At 43.2% G+C, this 19144-nt stretch overlaps 1 protein-coding gene across 2 annotated transcripts in view; it reads right to left on the bottom strand.

The window, feature by feature from the left end:
- Positions 1 to 11154: 11154 nt before the first annotated feature.
- STAC (SH3 and cysteine rich domain) overlaps positions 11155 to 19144 on the bottom strand; it is a 105005-nt gene continuing 97015 nt past the window's right edge. The window contains exon 11 of one of the 2 annotated variants that reach the window (XM_080673874.1): positions 11155 to 13215. In XM_080673874.1, the coding sequence (XP_080530000.1) occupies positions 13117 to 13215 (99 nt within the window). In that variant the 3' untranslated portion in view covers positions 11155 to 13116. The remainder of the gene's footprint in view (positions 13216 to 19144) is intronic. The other variant, XM_080673875.1, reaches the window with a different exon arrangement.

Here is a 19144-nt window from a genome sequence, read left to right as displayed (position 1 = left end):
ACCAGTAATTGAACATTCACTATTAGTGGAGAACTGTGTTGGGTACAAGGAAAACAGATTCACTAAACATTCCACCAATGTGTATAAAAAAATCAGTCCCTCCCATTAAGTTGCTCAAAATTGAGAGAGAGCGAGAGCGAGAGCGAGAGCGAGAGCGAGAGAGAGAGAGAGAGAGAGAGACCTATAAAGCAGGATGAGTCCTGACTGGGCAGTCAGTTATAATGAGAAATAGGTTCAGAGAAGTTATTCTTGCCACATGCATGATGTACATTTATATATATATGTTTCACTATATATATACATATATATATATATATATATATATATATATATATTTACTATGTACCATAACTATGCTAAGATTTTTCTATTTAATTCTTTAAACAACCCCATGAGATGGGCATTATTTATTTTATTTTATTTTATTTTTAAACAACTTTAAAATTTTTAATTATAGTAGATATTTAATATTATATTAGTTTCAGGTATACAACATAATGGATAGGCATTTATATAACTTATGAATGATTTCCCTATAAGTCTAGTATCGACATGACCCCATACATAGTTATTACAATATTATTGACTATATTTCCTAATGCTGTATTTTATACCCCATGGCTATTTTGTAACTGCCAATGTGTACTTTTTAATTCCTTTACCCTTTTCATCTAGCCTCCAACCCTGCTCCCATTTGTCAGCATTATTTACAATAGCCAAGATATGGAAGCAATCGAGGTGTCCATTGATAGATGGTTGGATAAAGAATATGTGGTACATGTATACCGTGGAATATTAGTCATAAAAAAGAATGAAATCTTACCATGTGCAACAACATAGATGGACCTAGAGGGTATTATGCAAAGTGAAGTAAGTCAGACAGAGAAAGACAAATACCATGTGATTTGTCATATAATTCCACTTATATGTGGAATTTTAAAAACAAAACGAATGAACAAACAAAACAGAGGTGGACTCAGATAAAGAGAACAAACTGATATTGGCATTTAGTTTATGGCCAAGGAAATGGGCTATAAGTTCACAGAGTGGGTGAGTGCTGAGCCAGACTGGAACCCAGCCAGTCTGAGTGCAGAGCTCATACCTGTCACTATACTGCGTGGGGACTGGGACAATGGGTTGGAACAGCTGAGCAAAAGGCCCACAGTCCCTCCTTCTGGATGCTAAGGCGAGACTTACAGTGAATCTAAGACACAGACTTGCTCAATACACGTTACTTTTAACATCATTCATAGCTTGAGACTTAAAATCATAAAATGCAAACAATTCTTATTCTCCCCCTGACCCCTCATCTGACCTGAGCGGTCTCTAACAGCAATAGAGATGGAGACGGGTAGATGCACAAAGGGGCTTTGTGGAGGCAACCCTGCCACCCAAATGCCATTTAGGTTGTTTTTCTGAGGTGGTGATGGATCTGTAACATGAAACCCTCACCTTATGACTGGGGCTGGACCTGCATTCTCTGCCAAGATCACGACAAAACCCAATCTCTAGTCCAGGTCTTAACCTTGATCACTATCTTGGTGGGCTTTGCTGACTGATCTAACCTGCTATAGGCAGAGGTCATGATCATCTGGTGGGAACTGTTGGACCTGACAGACAGGACTCGGAACTTTTCTGATGATGCCAATATTCCGTGGTACTTTGAACTTACCACAAAAGATGGTGACTTCTTTCTCCAAGGCAAGGTAGCATTATGGCCTCAAGGTGTTTAGAGGCTATTCATGGAAATAAAATTTAAAAATTCCCTCCGGTCACACGTGAAGTAATAGATGTCAACGGAGTGGTTGTGGTCGGGGCTAAGCAGTTGTAGAGCTGCTGAACTTCATCTGCGCCAGCGGAGAAGACCCCCCTGCAGGGGCCGGGCTGGCCTGGGAGCCACTGAAGTTTCTGAGCAGAGAACCACCAGGAAAAAGTGATGCTTCCGAAATCTGATTCTGGCTTTGAGGTGCTCCAAAGAGCCGCCACCAAAAAAGGCTTTGCCATGGTGGGGGAGCTGTGAGTACTCGGTGCCAGGATGCTGCTGCCAACAGACTAGCTGACCTTGCTGGGCTGCCCGGGTCCCTTATAGTTGCCCTATATGGCTTTAGTCTCTGCCCTCAGGCATGGGCCTCCATCACTTCTAGCCTTCTCACTCTCTTGTTCGTAAGAGTATCTTCCCTTTAGTGTTGGCTCTCCCAGTAAAGACTCTTTGTCCATCCAACCCTCTACAGAATATTGATTTCACTCAGATTTCACGACATCCCATAAACCTCTTCTTGGCTTCCCCCCCCCCCCATCCTGAATCTCCCCAAGCTTGTTATATTCTCTTTATTTCCCATAAACCTCTCTTGATTAGAAATCTCTTTCCTCCATGCTTTGTAATTTACTTATGCTGTGTAACGATGGCTCTGTCTTGAAATATAAATAAGTGTATTTCAGTGATAAATTGCACCTGGGGTGGAAATACTCATCACCTAACCATCTCCTTATCATTTTGCACCAGAGCTCATCTTTGACGCTGTTCCCTTATCATGCAAAAACAGAGGTCACTGGGACCAAAATTTACCCTTCCCCTCTAGGAGAAACAGAAATTAGGAGGAGGAAAAAAAAATCATTTATGTGCATCTCTTGAGGCTATGAAATTGACAAGATATAAGTGTTATTTCCTTAAGGAGGCTGGGTTGTTTCTGTAGGAACTGAGTGGTAGTCTTGGGTGGTGGTGGTGGTGATGGGGTCAGTGGAGGAGGGAAGCGTTAAAGAGAGATGCAAGAAGAGAGAGGTCTATGGAGACCCCTTCTAGAGGCGTAGGCAACAAGACTTTGCTTCTTGTGTAAAAAACAAGACAGGAATAGTTTTGAAATTCAGATCAAAACAAATAAAACAAAACAAAAAACCTGCTTAAATCTCTTTTTTAAAAATACATTTTTATTGATTTCAGAGAGGAAGAGAGAGAGAAACATCAGTGGTGAGAGAGAATCATTGATTGGCTGCCTCCCGCACACCCCCTACTGGGAAATGGAGCCCAGAACCTGGGCATGTGCCCTTGACTAGAATTGAACCTGGGACCCTTCAGTCCGAAGGCTGACACTCTATCCACTGAGCCAAACTGGCTAGGACACTGCTTAAATATTTATCAGGGCCCAGTATAAATTCCATATAAGAAAGTGTGTGTGTGTGTGTGTGTGTGTGTGTGTGTGTGTGTGTGTGCGTGCGCGCGCGCACACGTGCTTCCCTTACATGTGGTTCTACTGGCCAAACTCGGTGATCTCTCCTCACTCTTCTCATACCCAGAGGCTAGCTCAGTCTGTTATTTCCCAAGGAAGAAATAAGCTCTCCACACTGGTTACACATTACTGCCATGCTATTGGACTTTTTCCTATTCTCTTTGCTTGGCTTTTTCTGAGTTTTGGGACCTGTTTCTTTGGTCCTAATCTGTATTTTCAGGCTTTTGTCTTCCTTGGCAATATTCCTAAGGCACACCACGAGGTTCAGTGAGATTTTCCCCATCACCTCTCCACCTTCTCAAGTGGCCGTGTGACACTATGTTTTCTATTGGTGCTGTTACAGGTGACCACAAACTCAGAGCCTCAAGCAATACAAATTTATTATCTTACAGTCATGGAAGTCAGAAGTCCTAAATGAATCTCGTTGGGTTAGGGCTCAAGAGTTCTCTTCTAGGGTTCAAGGAGCCTCAGGTGGGGTCCAGCTTGCAGGCTCCATCAGCAAAACTATAATAGTGCAGGCAACAGAACTCATCTTCCCTAATAGTCAGGTTAGCATCAATCTGTTGTTACTTCAGCTGGTCCCGTGGGGGTCTCACATTCCAAACCAAGGGATCTTAAAGTATTTTGTTTTTCAGCAGACACCTCCCAAAGAGTTCTGAGAAATACTGCCTGCTAGGTCTTGCTATTGTGCTAGTGATTCTCTAGTGGCAGGTGCTGCTCCATCCCCACCCCAAGATGGCCAGGAATCTCATCTGAGTCCAGCTCTGCTTCCTGCGACTGCTCTCGTGGCTGAGTCCTTGCACGCTCACTGCCCCCTTCCCCACAAGATTACATGGAATTCCTCAGATGGCTTTATTTTCTTGTGAGCACAAGTAACATTTCTTGGGCCTTAAAGTCCACAGAGTTTTTTTTTATTTCCAGCACTAGCTCAAGATTTGCTTTGGTCTGCTGCATTGCATTGAATTTTACAGTTTTAGCATCACATGTCTGCAAGAGTTATGGATCTATAAAACTGATTCCTGCCTGGCCGGCATTGCTGAGTGGTTGAGCGTCGACCTGTGAACCTGGAGGTCAGGGTTTGATTCCCAGTCAGGGCACATGCCTGGGTTGTGGGCTCGATCCCCAGTGTGGGAAGTGCAGGATTCTCTGTCTTCATTGATGTTTCTATCTCTCTCTCCCTCTCCCTTCCTCTCTGAAATCAATATATATATATATATATATATATATATATATATATATATATATATATATATATATACATACACACACACACACATACATACATACACAGACACACACACACACACACACATATATATATACATACATATATATATATATATATATATATATATATATATATATATTAAAAAATCCCTGATTCCTGAATATTTAAGATTTGAACTTTTTCTCTCTGATTGAAAGAGGGGAAAGCAACTTTTGCAGCAGTCAGGGTAAGCAGTTTCATGTCTCTGGCCTCTCTCTAGCAGAAAGGCTCTTGTGAAGTTCATCATGAGTATGACAGGAATCTGACGCAATCACAGGATGCCTGTGGTTAAAAAAACCAAACCAAACCCTGGTTCTCCCTGTTGTGAAGAAGTCGGTATGTTTATTTCCATTTTGATGATGTTTTAACTTTTATTAGTCAATGAATTAATTTTTTTTCTGGGGTCTGAAATGTCAGGATTTGTGTGGGATGAGTGAGGTCTTACCTTGATAACTCACTCTCCTTGGGCTGTTTCTCTGGAACTGAGGCATGAAGCTAGACCTTGTTTGGAATGAAATCCTATCTAATAAAAGAGTAATATGCAAATTGACCATACCTCCGCTACACCCACCAGCCATGCCCACCAGCCAATCAGGAGGAAATATGCAAATAAACCCAACCAAGATGGCTGCAGCCACAGAGAGCAGGAGGGAGGCTTGGGTTTCCCTGGCAATGGAGGAAGCCAAGCTTTCCGCCTGCCATTGCCGGCCCAGTCCTCCACTCAATGCTACAAAGTTTCAATTATAGAAGATAAATAAATCCCAACAGAAATGGCGGCAGCCATGGAGCTGGAGAGAGCAGGAGGCTAGGGTTGCCCGCAGTGATGGAGGAAGCCAAGCTTCTGCAGCCCTGGCCTGCTTTGGCCTCCACTTAAGGCTACAAAGTTTCAATTATAGAAGATACATAAATCTCAACAGAAATGGCTGCTGCCACGGAGGGAGCAGAAGGCTTGGCTCCACTCCAGGCTACAAAGTTTCAATTGTAGAAGATAAATAAATCCCAGATCCCGGGCCTCTGTTTGGGTCGCCGGGTGGCGTGGCCGGCCTGCAAACCACCACAGGCCCCTTGCCCAGGCCGCCCCACCCTGATCCGGGACACCCTTTAGGGCAAACCAGCTGGCCCTCACCCATGCACCAGGCCTCTATCCTATCTAATCCTATCTAATAAAAGAGTAATATGCAGATTGACCATCACTTCAACACACAAGATGGCTGCCCCCATGTGGTCAAAGATCCTGCCCCCATGTGGACACAAGATGGCCACCACAAGATGGCCAGCAGGGGAGGGCAGTTGGGAGGGACCAGGCCTGCAAGGGAGGGCAGTTGTGGGTGATCAGGCCAGCAGGATAGGGCAGTTGAGAGGGACCAGGCCTGCAAGGGAGGGCAGTTAGGGGTGACCAAGCTGGCAGAGGAGGGAAGTTGGGGGTGACTGGGTCTGCAGGGAAGGGCAGTTGTGGGGGGACCCAGGCCTGCAGGGGAGAGCAGTTAGGGGGTACCAGGCCTGCAGGGGAGAGCAGTTAGGGGTGACCAGGCCTGCAGGGGAGGGCAGTTAGGGGTGACCAGGCCTGCAGGGGAGGGCAGTTAGGGGTGACCAGGCCTGCAGGGGAAGGCAGTTAGGGGTAAACAGGCTGGCAGGGGAGCAGTTAGGCATCAATCAGGCTGGCAGGGGAGTGGTTAGGGGGTGATCCGGCTGGCAGGCAGAAGCAGTTAGGGGCAATCAGGAAGGCAAGCAGGTGAGTAGTTGGGAGCCAGCAGTCCTGGATTGTGAGAGGGATGTCCAACTGCCCGTTTAGGCCTGATCCCATTGGAGAGGGTGCAGGCTGGGCTGAGGGACACCCGCCCCCCTCCCCCCCCATGCACGAATTTCGTGCACCGGGCCTCTAGCTCTAGTATAGCATAAAGAAGTAAGCAACATCTTCCTTCTACCCCTGTGATTTCAGCCAACCCCACCCCCTCCTCCTCATCTCCTCTATTCCCCACCTAATCTTATAGTAATAACTGCTAACATTGCTCAAATATTCAGCAAATACAGCACGAAGGGAGCACACTGTTGGGAACATCAATACTAAAGAAATAAAAAGAATTGCCTTACCTCCACAAAATCTAACTCCACATCATCTCCACAAAATATCCTCCCTCATCATCCAAAAATTCTAGTGAACTGAAGTGCTAAGAGTGTTAGGGAAATTATGAAAGAGAGCTGAAAAGCTTCCTGATCATTTCCAGCCTAATATTGCCTTTTTGGAAAGTGAGAATACTTTTGGCATGAGAGCTTTAAGACCTGTTGTAGACCTTGTTCCTAATGAGACCAATCTAGTTCTAATTCTTGTGGTTCACTGTTCCTTCTATATTGTAGCACTAATCACACATTTTCAGTATTACTGGTTTGATTCATCTGTCCCAGTAAGTACCACAAATACTTGTTAATGTCACTGCAAACATAATAACCATCATGATGACCAAAGGAAAATGGAAACCAGCAGCCTGTGATGCATCATGTCCAGATTTAGACTCTTAGGTGTGAATACATTTTTATCAATTCATTGTGTGATTGTTCTCCCTTACCACTTTGATAGTGCACATTGGAGCTGTAATGTGGTCCCCTTCTAACAGTGATCCCTGATTTCAATGTGTCGTTTCTCTGTCAAAGCTCCTTGACCCAATATGGAAGTCTTCCAATAATATTTTTGGATTCTCTTAAGAAGTGGTTTCTTTAGAGTTTTCTCCAGGGAATTAAAGATAATGTTTATTTAGAAAAGTTCCTTAGTGATTCGCCCTAAATGTGGAAGGGGAAGCTGTGGTGTAGAGCACTGACTGGCATTTCCTTCCTCTAAGACAGTGGTTCTCAACCTTTCTAATGCCGCGACCCTTTAATACAGTTCCTCATGTTGTGGTGACCCCCAACCATAAAATTATTTTCGTTGCTACTTCATAACTGTAATTTTGCGACTGTTATGAATCGTAATGTAAATATCTGTGTTTTCCGATGGTCTTAGGCGACCCTGCTAGCGGTTCTCAACCTGTGGGAACTGGAACTAAATTAAAGAAGTGATTGGAGGTCCTCGAAAGGTGTCTTTCATTTCAGTTCCACTGTTGTTTGGTCTTGACTTCCTTATTTCTAAGAGAGCACATAAGCAAAAATAAGTGAGAACATAGATGACCTGAATACTTTAAGCATTTATTTAGTAAATACATATTGAACTTTATACACTGTTCCGGGCCAGCACAGCCAAGGGTTCAGTGAGCCTGAGGGGGCGGGGGGGGGGGGGGGGAGGGGGGACGGACGGGGACGGTGAAGGATTGAAGAAAAGCCAGACAAAGAGAATAAGCTGGGTCTAGGTGGATCTCCTGTGCCTGGCTAAGGAGAGAGATCCAGAGGGCAAGCTGAGCCTTTATTTTATAGTCAGAGGTAAACAAGGTAGTGGTCACCATAGTTACAATGTTCTTGTGAGTTTCACTTGTTTTGGCAGCACTTGCTGCACCTCCCACAGCCCATTAGCTACCCAGATAAGATCTAAGGAGTGTCATAAAGTCAATCTTCATTATGCTAAGAGGGCTGTGCCCTCTAAACTGGGACTTGTTTGTGGCTTTGCCAACCAATCAGTCCGAGGGTTAATCCTATAGCTGCTCCCTACAATACACTGCAGACATGACTTTCTAGCAGCATCCATTGAACATTTATAAAGATTACTCATATATTAGAACACAAAATAAAAAATGGTAATTAATTCCTCACAGCAGAAACCAATATGAACCATAATTTCTGACCACAACATATAATGATTGTAATCACACACACACACACCCCACATCCACACATGAAATAAAATACCTAAGAGAAAAATCAAAACTGTCATTACAGAGTATTTAGAACTAAATGAAAATGGGAACACTTTAATATGGTCAAAGCTGAACTCAGAGGAAAAGTCATAACCTTGGATGACGTCTTTACCTTAACAAAGAATGAAAGTAAACAGCAAATGAACTTAGCACATACTAGTAATCTTCAAAAGCTGGTTTGAAAGGAGAAGATGGACAAAGAAAAATATTGCCATGCGGAGAAAAAGATGGGGTCAGGCAAGTAACCTGAGCATCTGAGTAAATGAGGCCGGTGGAGGAATTCTAAAGATGATCTCCCATTTTCCTTGGAAATAAGTCTACTTTTCCAGGGTGTCTTTTCAGGTCTTCATCACATCCTGATTTTCATGAAGACATGGAATATGCTCAATAGTTTTTTTTTTTAAATTGATGATGTGATGATAAAATTTTTTTTCTCTTTTACATTTATAGAAAGAAACTAGAAAGTAAATTGCTGTTATCTTGTAAAATTTCAAGGTACAGTTAAAAGTTTCTACTACCCACAGAAAGATGGAGGACTATTTAAAACTCTTAGTAAGAAAGCTGAGAAAAACAAAACAGAAAACATGTTCTAAGGGTCAAAAACACCAGGTGTTGTACAAAACACACAACAGAATGGCAACTGAGCGGAAGCCCAGTGACCTTTACAGGATGTCATTAAGCTAATTTTAGTTTTTCTGTCTGCGTTGTTCGTAAGGGTCTTGTTTTAAGATAAATCCGTGGAATACACCTGCTCACTCCGTTTCCTGAGGATTCTATTTTGAGCAATGCCGAATTTTCTTCCATTCCCAGATTTATATCAGCCCATGTCCTATTGGTCAGTACTTGCTAAAATTATCAGAGCAAGATTACAGCTAGTGGTCCTCCTGTGTTTTTCACACCGCTTGAGAAAAGAGATCCCACTTTCTTCTGCTACATACACACTCAGATTCCAGGGTAGGTTGGTTGTCCTTTAGCCTTCATTTGTACAATGATTGTACACGTTTGTGCTTTTCAACATTTCGCAGGTATCTTAGTGAGATGTAGGAAGAGAGGGAGTATTAGAAAGCATTGACGCTATAAGGCGATACAATATTATGTGATAATTCTCTACTGCAGCATTTTCTAAACTATATTCCTTGGAATGCTATGACTGGTGTCATTAGGTGTTCCATGGTTCTAAATCCCCCTTTATAGACTCTCCATGAAAATGAGCAAATTGAAGGCTCTGAGAAGTCCTGACTGAAGAAGTCTGGTTCACTTGGTTTAAATTGAAGCTTCTATTTGAGCAAATGGTACTTTCTCACAGCGGCCTGGGCCTAGCTCTAGGCCGGGGCTGACCAATAGGTTTCCTTCCTGGCTCTCTTTTCCTTGGAGCAGCCATGTCCTGGACCCATTTTGGACTTTCATGGTGTTTCTTTTATTTTTTGTTACTTTTAGCAGGACTTGGCACAAGGCTATATTTACATATGTTGTGATCTTTTCATGGATTTTATTTCTCTTTAATAGCAAAGTGAATTAACTCTAATATGTTCCTACTATGTACCACCCCATTAGCTGCTTTAAATGTGTAGCCCAGAAGCTGGACTCTTCCTCTTGATGGAGCATATGTGTGTGTGTGTGCGTGTGTGTGTGTGTGTGTGTGTGTGTGTGTGTGTGGTGTGGAGAGTTAGGCAGTTACAGTGCTCTGTGCAATCAACCCTACTGGTAGCTAGCTGGACACCTATCCGTGGGTTGTTTTGACAGCCCTACTGCCCACACTAAGGAGGCCTCAGTCTGCTAGTGATGGGGTAAAAGAAGTTCAATTCTTCACCTTCTGGAGGCCTGAGGAAGGTTCAACCAGTTCTTTATTTCAAATCCAGCATGATTGAATGCAGATCCTCCAGCATAGGTGGTGAAGTGTCAGGCATGGCTCCCCTGGGTGAGGTACATATGCACCATCCCTCAGCTGGAGGCAAGGCCAGGAGGTGAGGGGATACAAGCCTGTTTCCTCATACTGTGAAGAATACTCCCCAGGACCTTTGTTCTTCTTCATTTTAGCATTTTCCTCTCCCTCCCTGACATCTCCCTAGAGTCAGAATCCTGAGGCCCTCATTTCATCCCCCTTCTGCGACTGTGGCCCTTCTTCCAGCCTTTTCTTGGGTCTTGGAAACCTTCAAGACTATCCTTGTTCTAGCTATTTCTGCAGACAGGCAGGAGAAAAAATGCTGTGGCTTCTAAAGTTAATCTCTCTCTCTCTGTAAGCATCTGTGGCAGTCTGTGCTGTGAGGAATACTGCCTTTTTCTCTAATATCTGGGTGACCAGATCTCTAAGGCATACTAGATATCTTGCATTTGGAGGGTTACTTGATGTTTGCAAAAACTTTCGGACCTTATTTTGCAGAAAGTATGTCTTCTCCTTTCTAGCATTGGCTCATATTACCAAGTCCCTGTTCCAGTTATGTATTTTTGTATTTAAAAACAATCACTCAAAAATTGAGTGACCTACTGCAGAAGTGTGTTCTCTCCACTGGCCCCACCTGCATGGTGGCCTCAGAGTAGACAAACATACATGGTGGCTCAGGATTCCCAGGGTGAATGTTCCACGAGATCAAGGCAGAAGCTGCAAGGACTTTTGGACCCAGCCCCACATGTCCTGCAATATCACTTCTGCTGTGTTCTGTTGGTCACATAAGACCAGCCCTGATTCAATGTGGCCATGGGCTACACAAAGGCAACCTATCAGGAGGCAGGGATCATTCATTGGGGGACCACTTTGGAAGGTGCCTATCACAGCCTCCTATTCAACCTCAAAAGACAAACTGACTTTTTATTTTATTTTATTTTAAATATGTTTTTATTGACTTCAAAGAGGAAGGGAGAGGGAGAGAGAAATAGAAACATCAACGATGAGAGAGAATCATTGATCGACTGCCTCCTGCTTGCTCCACACTAAGGATCGAGCCTGCCACCCAGGCACATGCCCTGACTGGGAATCGAACCGTGACCTCCTGGATCATAGGTCAATGCTCAACCACTGAGCCATGCCGGCTGGGCCACACTGACTTTTAAATGCAAATTTGCATAGGATGGGACACCACCTTACCAAAGGGCTTCAGTGGATATTCTACCAGAAAGAAGAGATCAGGACACATGTTTTCTATGCTCCTTCCAGCCAATGTGTTGTTTTTATTAAATGGAATATTGAATTAGAGGCAAAGAGCGTTGGTACCTGGCATTCCATGTTACAGAATGGCAGTCATCTTATCCACACTGGCTCTCAAAGAACCCATCCAACTCTATACACTCAGTTTTACATGTTGTATCAGAGAGGGAGGCTGGCTTGAAAACAAGAGTAAGGCATCCAAAGTACTGTGAAACCAGCAGCCATCCAATTTCAGCTCCCCACTTCATGTTGAGCAGTAACAAAAGAAGTACATGGAGACGGATGAAGCTTTGGTTTCCCCAATGATGCTTACATGCACAGGATGCAGCCACTTAAGTCTTTTAAAAACCAATTGTTCTAATGCTTTATTGCTTTGCACCAAAATACATCAGGCTGACATTGATTCCAAGGTTATTGTGAAGCGAAGTTTAACCATATTAAAGAGGCATCGGATGCACGTTGGAATGAGGAGGAAGGCATCACAGTATATTGCATTCTTGTAAACATTAGTACAAGTACAGAGTAACAGAGACTCCCCTCATTGATGTTAAATAGGCCTCACCTTCCTCTGCATTCAGAGGCTGAAGCACTGGGGATTCTTTTCCATTTGCCATGTGTTAGGGTAGAATATACTGCCCTAAAGAAGAATGGATTCCAATTTGGCTAATTTTCTCCTAAGATGCTATTAGATCTTTTCCATGTTTCTGGTCCTTTGCAAGGTGGACTCAGCCCTCCAAGAGGGAGTCCTACAAAATGGCATGATGGGAAGTGTTCCCCGAACACAGAAGACATAAAATGAAAGTGAAGCTCTGCATGGAGGCTTTTTGCCACATTCTCTTCCCCAGCTCCATCTCCTTGGGGAAAGGACTTCATTACTGAAAGGGCTGTATAATTTTCCATAAATAAGGGCCCCTTTCCCTACTTTATCCCCACTTCGCCCTTTGAATTCAGGCCTCCTGTCCTGCTCTGTCACCTGTCGGTCCCTAGAGCAGCAGGGGAGACTGCCTGTCAGCCATCTTTGAGCAGGTCAGGTCTTTGTAGTTGGTGACACATTTACTTGGCTCTCACATGTAATGCACACCCCTAGGACTCAGAGGACAGAGAGACAGCACAATCACAAAGTGAGGGGTCCTGGGGAACCCTGGAATGTTGGGAGCTAGGAAGTAGGACTTCCTGATGCTCTGCAGAGAGATTGCTTGGGGTCTCAACTGTGATGACACTCATTGGTTGGTATTGAGGACAAAGGTCTGGAATCCGATTCACACTTGACTACATGGACCTGAACCTCACACTGGGGCCACACTGCAGACTGGAGTACACTTCAGTGGGTTACACACCACATGGACAGGGAGGGAGTTGAGTCCTGGGGAACAGCTGTGGTTGCTGTCCTGCTACTGCCACCAGGTAGGGACCTCAGCTCTGCCAGTGACTCTCTCAGCCTCATCCCCACCTTGGGCAGCCAGAATATGCTGTGCAATGGACCCTCTATCTTGTGGCTGATACTCCACAGTCTCAGATCCTTGAGTCTGGTCTCACTGTTTCCTGGGTGGCCGGGTCATTGTGACAGCTCCTCTGGGTTGACACAGTGTGAGATGAGGCATCGCAGCAGGGCTTGCCTACTGCAAAAGGAGGAGGGGCCCGCAATCAGACATTTTCTAGGACATCCAGGGGGACAAGGCCTCTCTTCTTTCCACTGAGGACTCTGATGAAGCCGTCCTGTTCTTCTTCAGAAGTCAGGCAGATCTGAATGCCAAGGAAAGAAAAAACAAATGTCAACGAGAAAGAAGCTAGAACCTTCACCGGAATCACTGCTGACTGAGGTCAGCGGGGCATTGAATTGGAAAAGAGAGAGCAGCGTTAGGGTGGGAAGTTGTGGCTCTGTGAGAAAAGGTTTGATAACAAATTAGGCCGCCCTGGCCAGGCAGCTCAGTTGGTTAGAGCATTGTTCTGATACGCCAAGGTTGCAGGTTCACATCCCTGGTCAGGGCATATGTAAGAATCAACCAATGAATGCATAAATAGGTGGAGCAACAAATAGATGTTTCTCTCTCTCTCTTTAATTTTCTCTCTCTCATTAATTTTTTTCTCTCTCTCTCTCCCTCTCAAAACAATATATATTTTTTTAAATTAGGCAGAACCCTGGGTTTGGAACTAGTCCAGGGATTGAATGTTTTCTGAGATTCAGCTTGATGAATGAGGATCAAGAAAAGCTTGAGAATCTACCATTTTAGGAAGCAGTGGCAGAGCTGGGAACGTTTCCTTTCATTTAGAGGTGGAATGGAAAGACCAGCTCAGAAGATTGATTGTGAGTAGAAAAGGGTGGGAGCTGAGGGAGAACCAGAGGAGCTCCTTTGGGTTGAAGGGTCACAAATAGGGTGACAAACTTTTTTTGGTTTGCCTGGGACTTTCTCAATTTTAGCACTGGACCTCCCATATCCTGGGAAATTCCTCGGTCCCAGACAAGCTGGATTGCTTATTATCCTAGCAAATATTTAACTCATTAAGGCTACATCAGAGACACCTCAGTTGCCTAAGGAACGCGTAATTCCCTGCTTTCTGCATTCATTCATTCATTCATTCATTCATTCAACAAATTTTTATTGGGAACCTACTATGTGCTAGATACCATTCCAGAAGCTTGGAAACTAGTGAAAACAAGACAGACTCCTGCTCTCATATTGTTTATTGAGCAGAACTGGGAAGAAAGACATTTCATTGAGTAATTTCGTGCATGTTGAGTGCAAGGACCATGCCTGTGTTGGTCACTGATCATCCAGTGAACAACACTTAGTAAAACTGATTGACAGCTTAAGTAACTAATATTTTTGAATGATTAATGAGTAAAGAAAAAGGTGCTGATGTGAAAATATATGGCGATCTGATCTAACCTAGCGGGTAACTTTGTGGCACTTTGGAATGACGAGCTAGAACAATGCAGCCAGAGATGGAGGTGGTGAATGGTGTGAGATAAAGCCAGAAAGGCTGCCAGGGCCAGGAATGTGTGGACATGCAGCCATGCTAAGCCTGCTAAGTCCCTTAGCTGACTTTCTGACCAATCTCATTGACTGGACCTGGGTCACAAGACAACCACTAAAATAATCACCAGGAAGGAGAATAGGACCCATTCCATCAGTTTAGTTAGGATTTACCTGAGTCATAGAAGATACAGATGGACAAGAAAACAAAAATCAGGACTCTGCAGCATGGGAAAAAGGCAAAAATGAATGTTGGCATCAATCAACAGTTGGGTGTTAAAGGATTTTAAGTGGAGAAAGGAGAGAGTCAGATTTATTTAAAGCGGTTCTTTTTCCATTCCTCCCCTCTCCCCTCTTTTTCTTTTGCTACCTGTTGTCATCCTTCTGTCTCTCCTTTCTCATTCTCGTCCTGCCTTCCTCTCTCCATCCCCTCTCTCTTTATACCCAAAAGACTTCCAAAGGCTGAACCAATTTTCTTCCCACTACTGACCAAGCCTGACCTGTCCACTCAGCTCGCTGACAATGGTGTAGACTTGACTTTGATGCCTCATGTATAGCTGTGGTAAGCTGGGCATCTCAATACCAAGGTGGGTGCAGCATATACAGAGCAGAGGCACCTCACATACTCAGTATATCATCTTCAGCCAGCCCAGTGCTTAGCTAACTATCAAGCCCAGCTATAGCCAGCCCCGCAGCATCTCTTGGAGACTTTGCCTTTCTAATACGAAACAGATACAAGTTATTATTTTCTATCTTAAAAGATTTTACCTCATTTCTTCCCCGATCTCATGCCCCAGAGCCTAGACTCTTTGCTGGGTTGCAAATTCAGCTTCGTAGTTATTCTTTAACACTTAGCATTCGATCTTTGGTCTCTTAGTCTATATTATTACTACTACTTTAACACCAGTCATCCATGTTTCTGCTCCAGTTTGTGCATTTGTAGCTCTACCAATCACCTGTTCTCACTCCTCCTAGTTCTTAAAGACAATGGAGTGGGCTGGATTTTCCACACTCTTGTCTCAACTTGGTACCTGCTTGCTGACTCACTCACTGCCTGGCCCTCTGCTTCTCCTCCGTTGTCTCAAATTCTGTTGCATAATGGTCAAGTGCCCTATTGTCTCAGTCCCATTTGGCCCTATCTGGTTAAAATCCTGAAGTCTTCTGGGATCACATATACTTAATACCATTTAAGGTTGTCCCCCGCATGTCCTCCAAACTCATTAACATTAAAATGATGGCCACTCATAGATGAGCAATCGTTTTATTTAAAATTTTTTTTTGCCTGGGACTCTTGGATTGAGTCCTCCTCCCCTCAAAATACCTATGAAAAGATACAGGGTTGGAGGTAGAGAAGAATAGTCATAACACTAAATGCCAAGACTGACGGCCATTCAGAAGCTGATGGGAATTTCCTTAAGACCTTTGGTGCTGAACTCAGTTGACTACTGAAGCAAGTTGTGCTGCTATGTCAAGGATAAATCTACCAGCCTAAAAGATCTCCTCCAAGGGCTCTCAGGCTCAGAGATTCAGCAGCTGCCCAGAGCTGAAAACTGGGCGGGCATTTCTCTATTATTAAGGGCCCTCCTCCTCCCAATCAATGCTTTTCTTTCTACATTTGTTAGAAGCTGTGGTCCTCCTAGAAAAGGAAATGACAGGAAGTAGGGCAAATTAGATAGAGGTGGCACAAGTGTCTCCTGGGAGTTGAGGTCCCAACAAATAAAACACAGTGGATGGGAATGGAGACAGAAAGACTATGGAGGTTTCATACAAAGCTGAAAGTGGTTTTTTATGCACTCCAGGAGTTCAGAATGATGGGGGGAAAAAGCAATGGCAAAAGAAGCAAATCCTAACTCAACCTCGCAGATCAACATTAGATAAATGCTTCTTCACCAGAAGTTAGTACGAGTTATGCATAATTACCTGCTCCTCCAACTGAGTAGACCTGAATACATCTGAGTGGACCCTGAGCTGGATCCACACTGATCCACTCATCTTTTCAACTGGGAAACCTCTGCTCTGCACTGATCACTCCTTGTTCTAGGATAAGTAAATGGCTTGAAGCTGTTGGTTGATATCCATAGTAATTTCTGCTATTTTCCCACACAGCAGAGTCCTGACTTCTGTTCTATTGTCTTTATCTTTGCAACACGATTCAGGCAAATCCTAATTGGTGCAAGTCTGCTTCTATTCCCCTTGTTAGTGATTCTCTTAGTGGTTCCAGCCAAGGAACCAGGGTGGGAAAGTGTGTTTTCCTCTTAAAAGAGATGGATTAGAAAGAAAATCTCTCTCCTCATCTGGAAGGGATTCTTGGAGTGGCTGCAGCCATTTATGGCCACGAGGGGAGGTGGCTAATATTGCGACGGTGGCAGAGCATAAAGGTAGAAAAATCTGAAGCCCTGACCATGGAATCCAAGAACTTCCTTGAATCCAGATCTCTTATTATATGAGTAAAATATACCTTCTGAGCTTGACTCAATTTGAGTTTTGTAACTCGAGATGTGTATTAGTTTGCTTATTGCTATAACAAATTACTACAAACTTAGTGGCTGTAAACAGCACAATTTATTATCTCACAGTTCTGTAGGTCTCATGTCTGGTGGGCTTGGCTAGTTTTCTCTGCTCTGGGTTTCACAAGGCCAAAATCCGGAAGTCAATGGCGCCCTATTCTTTCCTTTCCTTTCTATTTCTCTAGGAGAGAATCCAATTTCAGGCTCACTTAGGTTGTTGCCAAATTCAGTTCTGCGTGGTTGTAGGACTGAGGTGCCTGCTTTCTTGCTGACTGTCAACTTCATATGCCACCTGTATTCCCTAGCTTGTGGCTCAGTCCTACATCCTCAAATCCAGTATGGGTGGGTTGAGTCCTTTTTACACTTAATCCCTGATCTCATCTCTCTTTGGTCCTCTTTTTTGGCATCTCTGACTCTAGTCAGATACATTTCACTGCCATTAAGGGTCCAAGTGATTAGATTTGGCCAGCCAAAACAATCTCAGATAGCTCCCATCACAGGTCCATAACCTTAATCTATCCGCAAAGTCCCCTTTTGCATTAGTTTCCTATGGCTGCTGTAAGAAATTTGGCGACTTGATAGAACACAGATTTATTTTCTTGCAGTTCTGGAGATCAGAAGTCCTAAAATCAAGGTGTCAATAGGGCTGCATTTCTTTTGGAGGCTGTAAGAAAGAATTTGTTTCCTTGCCCTCAGCTATTTGAGGCCACCCATATTCCTTGGCTCCTGGCCCCTTCTTCCATCTTCAAGGCCAGCAGCATAACTTCTTCCAATTTCTCTCTCTGACCTCTGCTTCCATCGTCATGTCTACTTATCTGACTCTGACCCTCCTGTCCTCCTCTCATAAGAACTCCTGTGGTTACACTGGGCTCATCTAGATAATACAGGATAACCTCCTAGCTCAAGATCCTAAGGTTAACCACATCTGCAAGTCCTTCTTGCCATGCTAAGGCAACATGCTCAAAGTTTTCAAGATTAGGACATGAGGCTGTTATTCTGCTTACCACAAGATAAATGGATCAAGGCTGTTATTACGAAACATAAAAAAATGTTGCAGAAAATATGTGCATATGTCTGAAAGAATAAGTGGATAGAGTAGGTTGAAGGGAGATTTAGCCTCGATGTTTTAAGGAAAGACTCTCTTGAAGTTAAGTGTGATGTAATGAGATGTAAAGAGAACATGTTGCAGAAGAAAGGGGGCTAATTGAGAAGAAAACACTATAAGGAAATGACCACTAAATTAAAATCTGTGTGAGAAGCAATGAAGGACTGAAGTGAAACTTCAGAAAATTAAAGTGAAGCAGGTCTCTTGAAATGTTCTCTTAGGAAGAAGTGGAGAGTGATACATAAGGTAGGAGGCGATATAGAGATTAACACTTGAAGGGAAATATGATAAAATGGAGATGGTTCAATCAAAGAATTACTAAGTTTCTGAAGGGAGAAGCATTAAGATTCAAGGCCAAATGATTAATAAGAAAATGCTGGCCACATGTGGTAAACGTTGTAAATATTCTTAAAAGACAGGAAACTTTTTCAATAGTGTAAGAAAATAGGTAAAGTACTTAAATCGATTATTCTATAAAAGAAATATAATGCCTAATACATATGTGATAACATTTCAACCTCTCTATCCTGGAAATGCAGATTAACATGAAATATTATTCACCTACCAAGTGATATAAAAAATACTAATGTTCAATTCTGGCAAGGATGTGGTGACCGGAATATTCTCATAAACAGTTGATGTGGGTATAAATCAGCCCAACCATTTTAGAGGCGATTTTGTAGAATGTATCAAGAATTGTAAAAATCTTTTATATGTTTTCCTATAAGCTCTAAAGTATATCCTTAGGATATAGTCATAGTTATGGAGAAAGATTTAGGTTTAAAGATGTTTATTGCAGTTATCAATAACAGTTAAACAAATAAAAACTCTAAATATCCAACAATAGGAAAATACTTAAATACTTGTACATCTGGATTAGGGGTCGCTAACTTTTTCTGTAAAGGACCAAATAGTCAATATTTTAGGTTTTTTAGACCATATTGTCTCTGATGCAATGACCCAACTCAACCATTGTAGTGTGAAAGCAGCAACAGATTATATATATGCACCAGTCTATGTTTTAATAAACTTTGTCCTAATAAACTTTATTTAAAAGCCAGGCCAGATTTGATCAATGGGTTTAT

This window comes from Plecotus auritus (genome assembly GCF_963455305.1).
Source record: "Plecotus auritus genome assembly, chromosome: 6".
NCBI classification, from domain to species: Eukaryota; Metazoa; Chordata; class Mammalia; order Chiroptera; family Vespertilionidae; genus Plecotus; species Plecotus auritus.
This window is presented reverse-complemented; position numbering and strand designations above follow the sequence as displayed.